At 41.6% G+C, this 14,812-nt stretch overlaps 1 protein-coding gene across 1 annotated transcript in view; it reads right to left on the reverse strand.

Annotated features, from left to right (window-relative positions):
* Nucleotides 1-14,215, reverse strand: part of NEXMIF (neurite extension and migration factor) — a 66,968-nt gene extending 52,753 nt beyond the window's left edge. Inside the window, exons 1-2 of the mRNA XM_082377006.1 lie at nt 12,611-14,215; nt 380-12,503 (exon numbers count right to left, since the gene is read on the reverse strand). Coding sequence (XP_082233132.1) covers nt 380-458 — 79 coding nt within the window. The 5' untranslated portion in view covers nt 459-12,503; nt 12,611-14,215. The remainder of the gene's footprint in view (nt 1-379; nt 12,504-12,610) is intronic.
* Nucleotides 14,216-14,812: the final 597 nt, after the last annotated feature.

Below are 14,812 nucleotides of genomic sequence, written 5' to 3' on the forward strand. Positions count from 1 at the left end.
TCAGATGGGATATATTCATGGTTTTGAACTATGAGGCATAGTCCTATCCTTCAGACCTCACCTATGTTTTGGAAGCTCCTACTGAGTCTAAACATTCCAAGCTTCACATCAGAGCATATTTCTAATTCACCAGGAATTTAGAGGAACTTAAGTATCCATTTGATAGAGATGATTTGGGAGAGCAAAGGGGTTGGATTCGATACCTCTTAGAGACCCTTCTAGTCCAGTTAGAAATCTGGTGGAATAAAGTTTAGGATTAACTCTTATCTCAGAGGCATCCTAGACTTAACTTGCCCCAGCTCTGTGGATACCGAAAATCTATAGTACTAACAAAGGACTACTGGGAGAGATATTACATACCATAATTAAATTCCCTTACCATTTTCCTTGACCCCATTAATCATAGTGTTTTCTCCGTTGGCTGAGGCAACAACAGCCTTATCTTGTTGGTTATCCATGAATGGAACCTCTTATTGTTTCATTCCAAGTCCAAATGCTGTCCAACCTGCACATTTCAAATACATAATATCAGTCATCAAATTTTCTTCTCTGTTTTAAGCTCATTTCAGCTAGAGAGGTTTTAAAAGGTTCACTGGAATTTACCTATTTCCAGACTGGCTTCATAGCCACTATTGTTTTTGTTTCATAGTTTATAGCTACCATATAAGTCAATTTGGAAACTCACACTTCATTCATACATTCTAGATCCTTCTGTCCCCTCTAGGCTACCATACCATTCAAAACTGAAATCTGAGGAAGCAGGCAAACTTACATCTTCTTCCAGATAGTAATACATTTAACCTAATCATGGCCATTCAATTAGGAAGGACGCAAAGTAGAGCCCAGACTAACCTGAGACAAGGGGTGTGTACATGTGGAGATTGGCTTTATTTCTGTTTGTCTCATCTCTAATTCAGATGATCATAAGCTCTTAAAAAAACAAGCCAATTCATATATACACACATACACATCACATTCATATTTTCTCTGTGCTTAAAATTTGACTGCTAAGTATGAAAGAGGTAGAGAATTCCTTCCATGGTTTCTTGGCTTTCATGACCTGAGCTCTGGTTTTGACAAATATTTCTCCAAGCCCAGAGCAGGATTTTTAAATGTGACTACAAAGAAGATCTGGAATTTCGGAAAACGTCCCATCATTATCTGGTATTTTTAGTGTATAGAACACATATCTATAGCCCCTCATGTCTTGCCCACCTACCTGGAGGGTAGGTATATGCAAAATGATATGAGGCACAGCCACTCAAGGTGGAGGTCTCTACCATGTGCCACTACAGCATCTATAAATCTCTATTTATTCCAAACCCCCTTTCTCTAGACCTTTTCCTCAGCCAAGAATCCATCCCTTTATTAAAAAGCATAGACTACTTTACTGATGGCCAAGCAGCTATTATAAGAATCTCAACTGTATATTCACTTACTCTAAAACATGCAAATACTATAAAAGGTAGGTCCAGCATTGCGGGAATAAGACAGTTTTAAATGATTCAATCTTTATACCCTAAAGCCTATCTGGGCCTATTTCCTTATCTGTAAAATAAGAAGTCTGTATTAGGCAATCACTCAGTTTTTTAAAAGTTAGATGATCCTGGGTTCCCCTAATATTTATATATCATAATTGCCCAACTTTCTTCTCATTTTATACAAGACCTGACTTGAGAGTAGCCAATAAAACCACAGGTGTCAGGAAAAAGAGAAAGAGATGCTTACTTGTTGTATTTACACAGAAAGAAGGGCTGGAGATTTCTAAAAGGTAGAGATGCTTGGCTAACAATGTCAAAGTCACCATCCTTTGGCAAGGAGGGCTCATTTGTGGTGGAATCGAATGAACAGATCAGATGGTTGAGCCTCTGCTTCAGAGAGGACCCTATGGGCAGATGGAATCACACTGTCATCATGGATTACTCTGTGTATCTTTTTTAAAAAAGGAACTCAGTAGAACTTCAGGTATCATTTTACTCTTCTTTAACCCCTCCACTAATTGTATCTTGGCAGGGACTTGATAAGGGGCAAATTATTTGTAGATTTCAATAATTTAGTGGCTTCTTGTCCCTTATGCCTAAGGATAACTAAAAGGAAGTCCGTTTTTAATCACCAGGAAGACCAAGGCACAGAGAAACAAAAAATAAAATAAAGTCACAAAATAACATAATGGCAGATCTAACAAAGGAACCCAAGTCTCCAGACCAAGAAACCAGGTGTTTTTTTCTTAGAACACAAATGCTTCCTCTATTCTTACCACTTCCAAACCCTGGCCAAAACAAGGCTGTAGAGATATGTTTCCACAAGTTACTGATCTATACTTATACCCCCTTTCAGGTAATGAAATAAAGAACAGCTGCCTCAGGCAAGTATTGATTATCAGCAAAAATTAATGTACCATAAAATATATGCAGGAGCAATGCACTTAAGTATTAAGAATTATCCAGTCTTGTCAGACATGACAAGAATACTATGTCATGGGACATATTAGTGCCACTGTAACTCTACTGTGGGATGTTATTTCCCTAAGAACATATATTTCCTCTCAGAAAAATCTGTCCAAGCACCCAGGATTTATGGCTCTGCAGTAAATGGAATCTTAAAGGGTTGAGAATAGAAGAAATATGCTTTGGCAAAAGATAAAGAAGAGGTGGAGAGGGGTATGGGAGCTTGATAAGTTGGGAAGGGGAGAGGAAGGGAGCACTAGGTGCTGGGCTGGATACAGTTACAGAAGTTATCTCATTTTGTACTAACAATCACCTTGTAAGGTTGGTTCTACTAGGTTCTTTTTTTTCTTTTTCTTTTTCTGGGCCGCACGGTGTGGCTGGATCTCTGACCAGGGATCACTAGACCACCAGGGAACTCCCTTATTTTTTTCAAAAGGGCAAACTGAATATCATAGATACTAACTTAGATACTAACAGAGGTACTATATTAGATAATAACTTAATGATTATCAATTATTTGGGCTTTTTTTCCTACGGAATTAGAAGGCTAAATCCTGAGCAGACAATCCTTCAGTCCTTTCCTATGACTTTTCAAATCTCAGCTCTAAATGACACAACTTAAAGGTATGTATTTTCCTACATTTTTATTTATTTATAGCTTGGCTGCTTATAAAAGATGATTCGTGAGAGGGATTATAATTTTTTATAGCTACAATACAAACAGCTCTGGGCTTGCTTTAGCTCTTCCCAACTGATCAGCATTTTAAGATAGCAAATTTTGTGGGGTTATTAAAATCTATTTTGAGCTAAAATTGATTAACACTTTTGGAATAATGTACAATAAGTTGCTTTGCTGATCATGGTAAATCATACAGTGTGTAACGGCACTGATCTAACATTAGCATGGAGACAGGTATTTTGAAGCAAGAAAATGCTCATTTAAAGTGGAAAAGCAACCACTCCTACTTGGCCTTCCCCTCAGTTGGGCCTGAAGGGGGCGCATAGATCCTGTCCCAGTAGGCTGCCATGCTCTTGCCCAAAGGCCTTTAAGGCTCAGGTCTTCTCTTCACCTCCCCTCTATACTCCCAGTCTAGATGACCCACACGAGCATTTGTGTTGGAGGCTGTCCTTGGCCTTTCCCAGCTGAAAAAAAAAACAAGGAAAGAAAGTATATCATATTTCTGCCTATGGACCTGGGACAACATAGCCTTTAGGACTGGAGTAGTGCTGATCTCTGGAATACCAGTTTAAATCAATTCAACAAATTGACTATGTACTACCTGTGGTCGTGGTGGTGTACCAGAAACTGTAGTGGAAAAGACAGGTGACTGAGACTAGATCCATGTTCTCAAGGTGCTCAGAGTCTATGGGGGAAAACAAGCCATAGACAAATTCTAATAAATATATAATACACTGAAAGAGAGGCAAAAAGTTTCTACAGGAGTTCAAAATGGAGAGAAATTATTCCACTTCTAGAGAGGAGGGAAATCAGTGAAGGCTTCACTAATAGCAGCAGCATTTGAGATGGACCTTGAAGGATGGTCTTTCAGGAGGTGAGGATGGAAAAGTATAGAGGAGAGAAAGGCATTCCAGGCTGAAGGAACTTCATGAGATGCCATGAGTCTCTCCCTACTCCAGTCTATCTAAACAACTGCTACAGAATCATAGGCCTGACAACTTTCCTTGCATATAACACCCTTTTCAATCAATACTCAACTTCTCAAGTTGTATTCTCCTTTCATTCTCTTCACCTCCCCTCTATACTCCCTAATATTCTAACTCTCTCTGTTTCATTAATATGCTAGACCATTTTTTGCTTCCAGGAGTCTTGCTCTTGATATTCTCTCTGCCTGGAATGCCTCTCCCCACTCTTTCCCCTTCCCCTATTCCTTCCCTTCTTCCCCCTTCCAGCTTCTCTTTCATCTCCCTCTCCTATTCCCTACTCAAAATCTCCCTGACACTTTCCTTGATTCTTCCCACCCCAAACAAAATTTGTCTCTTCCCTTCTCTGGTTCCCAAAGAACTTTGCTCTCCTCTGTGTTTATCACCTTATATAAACATTACTTCTTTATATCTGATACCCTCAAAAGACTAAGCACCCCTCACCTCCACAGGGCTTAGCCCAAACAGTGCTTAGAACATGGTATATGCTCTGTAAAAGTTGACTAGAAGATGATGTTGAATGGTAGGAAAAGATGGCGGAGAATTTGGGGAACAGTAGTGGTTGGCTAAAATACAGTAAGTCCCCTATGTTCAAACGAGTTCTGTTCTGAGAGCACGTCTGTTAAGTCCAATTTGTTTGTAAGTCCAACAAAGTTAGCCTAGGTACCCAACTAACACAATCGGCTATATAGTACTGTACTGTAATAGGTTATAATACTTTTCACACAAATAATACATAAAAAACAAACACAAAAGTAAAGAAAACATTTTTAATCTTACAGTGCAGTACTTTGAAAAGTACAGTAGTACTGTACAACAGCTGGCATACAGGGGCTGGCATCGAGTAAACAGGCAAGAAGAGTTACTGACTGGAGGAGGGAGAGGAGGTGGGAGATGGTAGAGCTGAAGGATTGTCAGCAATAGGAGATGGAGGGCAAGCTGCAATTTCACTCACGCCTGACATTGATGGCACAGGTTCTGGAATCCTTGCTGGATTCAATTCTACCTACCCTCTTGAAAAAACGATCCAGTGATGTCTAGGTAGTAGCTCTTTTTTCTCGTCATAGATGACACGGTAGCACTGGATTGCACTGTGAACGGCTGCTGCAACCTTAGTGTACCATTCTATGTTCAGATCCTGTGCCTCAAAAATTAACAGTGCCTCCTCAAATAAAGAAAATCCCCTTGCCATTTCCTGCATCGTGAATCTCTTCAGTTCTTCAGTCACTTCTTCCTCTCGTCTCTCTTAGTCCTTTCTCTGGGCCTCCGTTTCCATCAGGTTTTCATTAGTAAGCTCCTCGTGTTGCACAGCAAGGAGTTCGATGAAGTCGTCCTCTTGCAGATCTAGCTCCAGCTTCTCACTGAGGGTCACTAAGTTGCTGAAGACCTCTTTGGACTCCTCATCCACCTTCTCAAATCCAAGAAAATCGTGAACAAATTGCGGGCAAAAGTTCTTCCAAACCCCATTCATGGTGACTGGCATAACCTCACGCCAAACAAAGTCAATGTTTTTTATGGCCTTGTAGATGTTATAGTCCTTCCAAAATTGTCACAAGGTTGATCCTGATTCATCACTTGCCTTTACTGCCTAACAAAAAGTGTGACATAAATAATATTTCTTGAAAGTCGCTATAACTCCTTGGTCCATAGGTTGGATGAACGACATAGTATTCGGTGGCAGATGCACTACTTTGACATTGGGATGAAAGTTGTCCATGAATGGGGGTTGGCCCGGAGCACTGTCAAGCAGCAAAAGAATGTTGAATGGGACGTCCTTCTCCAAGCAATATTTCTCTACCTCCAGGATAAAGTGGTGGAAAAACCAGTCCTGGAAAATGGCCTGTGTAACCCAGGCTTTGGGGTTACTCTTCCACACAACAGGAAGAGAGCCCTTGGCTATGTTTTAAAGGGCTCTTGGGTTCTCTGAATGATAAACTAAGAGAGGCTTCAGCTTCATATCGCTGGAAGCATTGCCACCAAATAACAGAGTTAGCCTATCCTTTGCTGCTTTATAGCCTGGCACCAACTTTTCCTCCTTACTGATGTAACTTTGGTCTGGCATCCTCTTCCAGGACAGTCCTGTCTCATCCATATTAAAAACATGCTTGGGTAAATACGTGCCTTCATCAATAATTTCTAGTAGCATTTCAGGAAATTGCCAGGCAGCTACCGTATCTGCACTCACTGCCTCACCACTTTTACATTGTGAATGTTGGCTCTAGCTTTGAACCAATGAAACCAGCCACGGCTGGCATTAAAATATGCACCCTCTGATTTTTCTCCGTGTTTCTTCTTAAAGTCTTCATAAAGGCTTTTAGCTTTCTCTCGAATCAGCATTAAGCTGAGCGGGACTCGATGCTGATGCTGATCCTGCATCCACACACTGAGAAGTTTCTCCTTCTCCTCCATCATTTTTCCATGTTTCAACATTATTGTCAACATGATCGGCACAGCAGACTTCACATGTTCCATGATCTTGTCCTTGTTCTTTAGAATCGTGCCGATGGTTGAATGATTCATGTTATAAGAATGAGCGACGTCTACCATCTTTTCACCTCGCTCCACTCTCTCAGTTACTTTCACTTTTGTTTCCATTATTATCACTTGGAGCTTCTTAGCAGTACCAGCTACATCACCTCTGCTTTTATGTTTGCTTCCGGACAACCTGGGCTGAAATATAGATACTGCACTACTGTACTCTATACAGTACTGTAAAGTACACAAAAGCACGACCACTTGTAGAGGATGCACGCACGTAACAATGTACGCCAGACACGTGAACTAACTTACATGATTGGACATGCAAACGCATGTTCGCATCTTTGAAAGTTCGCAACTTGAAGGTTTGTATGTAGGGGACTTACTGTATCAGGTACATATAAGAAGATAAGATTGAAAAGGTAAGAACTATACTCTGGAGGCCACCCAAATCCTAACTCAGGAAGACACTGAGGGTTTTGAGCAGAGGAATGCTGTGATTAGAACATTAGGACCAGTGAGGGTGGGAGAATCAGAGTTAAGAAAATAGGTTAGGAGATGCGATGTTCAGGTGTGAGTAGTCAAGAAGATTAGAATTAGGGAGGAGGAAATAAAAATGGAAAGAAGATGTTAAATTTGAGTAGAACTGCAGAGGTGTGCTGTATAGATTTGGAAAATGATTTAGATGTGGCAGGCAAGGGAGCAGGAGTTGGCATATAGAGAGAAGAGAGAGGTCAAGGAGTTAATAGATGGTTGTAAAAGGAGCATTAGGGGTGGTTGGACTCCAGGTTAGAGTAGCCTTAGAAATACAGTGCCAGGATGTTCACGAGAATAAAGCAAGGTGAGTAATAAGCCAGTTGTGAGGTCCAACATGGATAATGAAGCTGACAAAGGTCTTAGCTGTCATACTGGAAAGGAGGTAACTGACCAGCAAGCTGTTATAGGTCTACAGGTTTGGTTAGGGACTGAAATGGATCAATGAGATAGGACTGTTGTAGAAAACAGGTCCACAGAAGGTTTCCAGGTTAGCCTAGCCAAGATCTATCTAGTCTAATTCTTCCCAGTTCAGCTCCAGTCAGTAGATGGATGACAGAATCAGCATTAGTACAGAGAGCACATACTTACCCATAATGCTGCCTGGCTAATTCAATTTTCTAATATCTACCAGGATTTCACGATACTAGGTTAGAAATATGGAGGTATGATGCCTTTAAGCACAGAAAACATGCTTAAAAGAGGAGCCGTATAAGTTTAAAAATATTAAGGATGAGAGAGACATCAAAAAAAGATGATCACAGTAAAACGCTAAAAAAATTCTATATATCTCAAAAGTATGGTATGAATCTATGTCATCTCTCATGATAAAGATTCCAAAATTCAAAAGATATGCACGGCTCTATTTACAATAGCCAGGACATGGAAGGAACCTAAGTGTCCATCAACAGATGAATGGATAAAGAAGGTGTGGCACATATGGAATGGAATATTACTCAGCCATAAAAAGAAACGAAATTGGGCTTCCCTGGTGGCACAGTGGCTGAGAATCTGCCTGCCAATGCAGGGGACACGGGTTCGAGCCCTGGTCTGGGAAGATCCCACATGCCGCGGAGCAACTGGGCCCGTGAGCCACAACTACTGAGCCTGCGCGTCTGGAGCCTGTGCTCTGCAACAAGAGAGGCCGCGACAGTGAGAGGCCCGCGCACCGTGAGGAAGAGTGGCCCCCACTTGCCGCAACTAGAGAAAGCCCTCGCACAGAAACGAAGACCCAACACAGCCAAAACTAAATAAATAAATTAAAAAAAAAAAAAAGAAAAGAAACGAAATTGAGTTATTTGTAGTGAGGTGGATGGACCTAGAGACTGTCATACAGAGTGAAGTAAATCAGAAAGAGAAAAACAAATACTGTATGCTAACACATATATATGGCATCTAAGAAAAAAAGTGGTTCTGAAGAACCTAGGGGCAGGACAGGAATAAAGACGCAGACGTAGAGAATGGTCTTGAGGACATGGGGAGGGGAAAGGGTAAGCTGGGACGAAGTGAGAGAGTGGCATGGAGATATATACACTACCAAATGTAAAATAGATAGCTAGTGGGAAGCAGCTGCACAGCACAGGGAGATCAGCTTGGTGCTTTGTGTCCACTTAGAAGGGTGGGATAGGGAGGGTGGCAGGGAGATGCAAGAGGGAGGGGACATGGGGATACATGTATATGTATAGCTGATTCACTTTGTTATAAAGCAGAAACTAACACACCATTGTAAAGCAATTATACTCCAATAAAGATGTTAAAAAAAAAAAGATATGCACGAAAAACTCATATAAGAAGTGATATCATATAATGGATGGAGTACAACCACTAACGAGCTGGGTGTCCTCAGATAAGCTCCTTCCCCTCTCTGGTCCTCAGTTTTATCAGCTATACAATAAGGGAATTGAAGTAAATTATATCTAAGGGTTTTTCTAACTTTGAGCAATCTATAATTCATTTAATTTTTGTTTTTTTAATTTAAAAAATGAAATTCCATATACAAGGAAAAAATCACATATATTAAGAGTTCTGATTTAAGTTTTGTGTGATACTGAGGTGATCCTATAATGTACACCTGAGGGAACTCTTTACTCTCTTCCTTCTCATGTCCCTTCCTGTATTTGTCTGATTTTTGTACATTCCTACCCCAATCCTGGCAGAGGCAGCAAATAGGGTGCTGCTGCTGGTGACAGGGCTCTGTATGTTCCATCTGCCTTAGTTTTTGGCAGCCATCAGTTTAAGGGAGGGGTCCTCTTTGCTATTAGGTTCCTGGGCAGCAGCTATAGTGCCTGCATTTTGGCATAGCTCAGTGCTTCAACATTTGGCTCTCCCTTCCTCTTACTTTTCCCTCCCTCACTATTCTTATCTGTACGATCCTTTGTGATATCACCCTAAAGGAATTTCCAAAAAGAGCAAGTGCATAGGATCAAAAATCAATGAGAAGGTATGTGAAAATGCACTGTCTATGTTAAAGCACTATACGAATGCCAGAAAACCTAGTATACAATAAGACCTGAATTAGGGGTGGACAGAAACAAGCAGAGGCATTCATGGGCTCAAGTTGGGAATAGCCAGCCTCCCCACCAGTCTTTACCTAATTCTTTGATGAGCGCTAGTAGTTTTCTGGTAGCATCTTTAGGATTTTCTATGTATAGTATCATGTCATCTGCAAACAGTGACAGTTTTACTTCTTTTCCAATTTGGATTCCTTTTATTTCTTTTTCTTCTCTGCCATGGCTAAGACTTCCAAAACTATGTTGAATAATAGTGGTGAACGTGGACATCTTTCTCTTGTTCCTGATCTTAGAGGAAATGCTTTCAGTTTTTCACCATTGAGAATAATATTTCGGTGGGTTTGTCATATATGGCCTTTATTATGTTGAGGTAGGTTCCCTCTATGCCCACTTTCTGGAGAGATTTTATCATAAATGGGTGTTTTTCTGCATCTATTGAGATGATCATATGGTTTTTATTCTTCAATTTGTTGATGTGGTGTATCACACTGATTGATTTGCGAATATTGAAAAATCCTTGCATCCCTGGGATAAATCCCACTTGATCATCGTGTATGATCCTTTTAATGTGCTGTTGGATTCTGTTTGCTAGTATTTGGTTGACGATTTTTGCTTCTATGTTCGTCAGTGATACTGGCCTGTAATTTTTTTTTTTTGGTGATATCTGGTTTTGGTACCAGGTTAATGTGCCCTCGTAGAATGAGCTTGGGAGTATTCCCTCCTCTGCAAATTTTTGCAAGAGTTTCAGAAGGGTAGGTGTTAACTTTCCTCTAAATGTTTGATAGAATTCACCTGTGAAGGCATCTGGTCCTGGACTTTTGTTTGTTGGAAGATTTTTAATCATGGCTTCAATTTCAGTACTTGTGACTGGTCTGTTCATATTTTCTATTTCTTCCTGGTTCAGTCCTGGAAGGTTGTAGCTTTCTAAGAAGCTGTCCATTTCTTCTAGGTTGTCCATTTTATTGGCATATAGTTGCCTGTAAGAGCCTCTTATGATCCTTTGTATTTCTGTGGTGTCAGTTGAAACTTCTTTTTCATTTCTAATTTTATTGATTTGAGTCCTCTCCCTTTTTTTCTTGATGACTCTGGCTAAAGGTTTATCAATTTTGTTTATCTTCTAAAGAACAAGCTTTTACTTTTATTGCTCTTTGCTATCGCTTCCTTTGTTTCTATTTCATTTATTTCTGTTCTGATCTTTATGACTTCTTTCCTTCTACTAACTTTGGGTTTTGTTTGTTCTTCTTTCTCTATTTCCTTTAGGTATAAGGTTAGATTGTTTATTTGAGATTTTTCTTGTTTCTTGAGGTAGGATTGTATTGCTATAAACTTCCCTCTTAGAACTGCTTTTGCTGCATCCCATAGCTTTTGCGTCATCGTGTTTTCATTGTCATTTGTTTCTAGGTATTTTTCGAGTTCCTCTTTGATTTCTTCAGTGATCTCTTGGTTATTTAGTAGCATATTGTTTAGCCTCCATGTGTTTGTATTTTTTACAGATTTTCCCCTGTAATTGATATCTAGTCTCATAGTGTAGTGGTCAGAAAAGATACTTTTTTTTTTTTTACCCACATGGCCAGTTTATTCTGTGCTCAAATAATACAATGATTTTATAAACCTCGTTTTACATACTTTGATGAATCCAAGGCAGGGCTGCCTTCACCTTACAATAAACATCCAGGTCTTGCCCAGTGGCTCACTCTGATCATTTTAAGGAGAACCTGTTTCTCACAGATGGAAAGAAAAGATGGCAAAGTGGAGGCAGCTGGCTACTCTGGTGTTGGAGCAGGGTGGGGTCCCAAGTCAGCATTCTCTGGGTGGGGACCAGCTTTGCAGGTCCAGGAGCCCAGTTTATCAGTGGCTCAGGGGAAGTGATGGATTCATGCTTTCCAGCTTATGAGTGAGTATGGCATAAACCCTCTCCTCTCAGACTTTAATATGCATAAGCGTCACCTGAAGGCAGTGGAGAGGTGAAAATCTCCTTAAAATGCAGATTCTGAATTCAGTATGGCTGGGGTGGGGCCTGAGATTCTGCATTTCTAACTAGTTCCCCACTACACTTTGGGTAGCAAGGATGTAAGTCAGAGGACAATTTTCGTAAACTTTTGACACCTGTCACCACACATCTCCTAACATCCAAAGGCCTGCTTAGGGAGCATGGTGGCCCAGAGAGAGGGTCATGTCTTTCAGGTTTGCTGGGCTTCATGTAGACCACATGCCTTTCTGGTCACACCTTCCATCAGCACAGACATCTCAATGGCTCAGGTTACACATTTCTTTCTTTTTTTTTTTTTTTAATAAATTTATTTATTTATTTTTGGCTGCATTGGGTCTTCGTTGCTGTGCAAGGGCTTTGTCTAGTTGTGGAGAGCTGGGGGCTACTCTTCGTTGCGGTGCATGGGCTTCTCATTGCGGTGGCTTCTCTTGTTGTGGAGCACGGGCTCTAGGCACATGGGCTTCAGTAGTTGTGGCTTGCGGGCTCCAGAGCGCAGGCTCAGTAGTTGTGGCGCACGGGCTTAGTTGCTCTGCGGCATGTGGGATCTTCCCAGACCAGGGCTCAAACCCGTGTCCCCTGCAATGGCAGGCAGATTCTTAACCACTGCGCCACCAGGGAAGTCCTACACATTTCTTTAGTTAAGTTCCCAGCCTGATGGGAGATGTGGATACTTTGAACTCCTGTGTCCCAGGGCTTTCCCAGAGATTCATCAGGAAACCATCTCCAAAGATGAGCATTTTCCTCAGGGTTAACCTAGTCGTTTCTGGGTTAATCCTTTCCAGTTGTGTTATCTCAGGGTGACTCTTCAAGAGTTGGGATGTTCTGGCCACGGTGTTTACATAATAAATAAGAGAAATGCCGCTTAGAAATAAGTAATACCATCTGGAAACCAGAGAGGAGGTGGTAAGAGGTTGGAGAAGTGCTCCTGGAGCAGGGTGATCAGTGAGCGGTGGCCCCGTGGAGTGGCAGCACCAGGCAGCATCACTCACCTGATGCCCGATGTACCTGCCCAGACGTCCCAGAGCTGCATCCCAGATCCTTGTTCGGTGAACCGGAGCTGCAGACTTGGGCTTTGCCTGGCATTTCACCGGAGCTGGATGCTCAGTCGAGGCTGCCCAGTGGGGATCAAAGGAATCACTTGTCCTGGGCCTTTGAGTGGCTGCAGAGGGGCTGCTGAAACCCCATCACCTGTTTGTGTTTGTTGTTGAAGAGACCAGGATGTCTCTAGTGCTCCATCTAGATCTTCAAGCATTATGCTTCCTATTAATAAGCTGATTCATAAAAATAAAAATCACAAAATACAATTGCCTATAAAAACCACAAGAATACAATTGCCTTAAATTTAAAAAAGCATTTGAAGTAAGTCAGAAAGAGAAAAACACCGTATGCTAACACATATACATGGAATCTTAAAAAAAAAAAAAAGAAAAGGTTACAAAGAACCTAGGGGCAGGACAGGAATAAAGATGCAGACATAGAGAATGGACTTGAGGACACGGGGAGGGGGAAGGGGAAGCTGGGACGAAGTGAGAGAGTGGCATGGACATATATACATTACCAAATGCCAAATGTAAAACAGATAGCCAGTGGAAAGCAGCCACATAGCACAGGGAGATCAGCTCGGTGGTTTGTGACCACCTAGAGGGGTGGGATAGGGAGGGTGGGAGGGAGGTGCAAGAGGGAGGGGATATGGGGATATATGTATATGTACAGCTGACTCACCTTGTTATAAAGCAGAAACTAACACACCATTGTAAAGCAATTATACTCCAATAAAGATGTTTAAAAAATTAAAAAAAATAAAGACCACCTTCAGAAATAAAAAAAATTAAAAAACATTTTTCCAGAGAACCCAGAATGCTTCTCAGGTCCTCTTGTGCATTTCCCGAGCAGAGAGGAGTAGTGAGGGGAGGGCTTTAAGTTCCAGCTCTGAGTCCGAGGTTTCTGGGGAACCAGCCTCTTATGTAAATAAAATTGGGCCATGCTATTATTCTCTACACTTCAGGCATGTGTGGGAGCCTGTGGCTATTGGATCCCCTTCCCTGCAGGGAAGGTTTAAAAAAAATTCCAGTGGGTATACTACTGGGCATATACCCTGAGAAAACCATAATTCAAAGAGATATGTACCACAATGTTCATTGCAGCACTATGTACAATAGCTAGGACACGGAAGCAACCTAAGTGTCCATCAACAGACAAATGGATAAAGAAGATGTGGCACATATACACAATGGAATATTACTCAGCCATAAAAAGAAATGAAATTGAACTATTTGTAGTGAGGTGGATGGACCTAGAGTCTGTCATACAGAGTGAAGTAAGTCAGAAAGAGAAAAACAAAATATACGTTTATGCTAACACATATATGTGGAATCTAAAAAAAAAAAAAAAGGTTCTGATGTACCTAGGGGCAGGACAGGAATAAAGACACAGACGTAGAGAATGGACTTGAGGCGGGGAGGGGGAATGGGAAGCTGGGATGAAGTGAGAGAGTGGCATGGACATATATACACTACCAAACGTAAAATAGATAGCTAGTGGGAAGCAGCTGCATAGCACAGGGAGATCAGCTCGGTGCTTTGTGACCACCTAGAGGGGGGTAGGGAGGGTGGGAGGGAGGTGCAAGAGGGAGGGGATATGGGGATATATGTATACGTATAGCTGATTCACTGTTATACAGCAGCAACTAACACAACAGTGTAAAGCAATTATACTCCAATAAAGATGTTTAAAAAAAAACTCCAGTGGGTATAAAGCCCCAAATACATCCCCTTGTTATTTTCCTTTGTCTGTTTCTCTTTCTCCCTCAACTTTTTTTTTAATTTTAATTTTTTGATAGAAAGCCCAGGCCAGCCTGCCTGCAGCCCTTGCTAGAGAGCGGAGCTGGCTGTGAGGGCCGGTCAGCCCTGGGTTCTGTGCCTCTGATGCTAGAAGCAGACACAGGATTGTCCTGGGGCTTTAGGGGGACTCTTTAGGGGTGTCCTGGGACTTTAGGGGGACACTGGCTCTTCAGGCGTTTCTTCTTCTCTACTGCCAGTCGCAAGGCCTGAAGGAGCTTGTCCTTGTTATTCAGGATGTTATATTCGGAGAGCTTCACCAGCTTGTCGAAGGCGGCCTCCGTGTACGTCAGTTCCTTGGTGGCGCAGGGAGTTTTGGGACCACAGATGTCAATCTGGCCCTGCTCCAGCTCC

The sequence above is a fragment of the Balaenoptera borealis genome (genome assembly GCF_965194805.1).
Source record: "Balaenoptera borealis genome assembly, chromosome: X".
In the NCBI taxonomy this organism is placed as follows: Eukaryota; Metazoa; Chordata; class Mammalia; order Artiodactyla; family Balaenopteridae; genus Balaenoptera; species Balaenoptera borealis.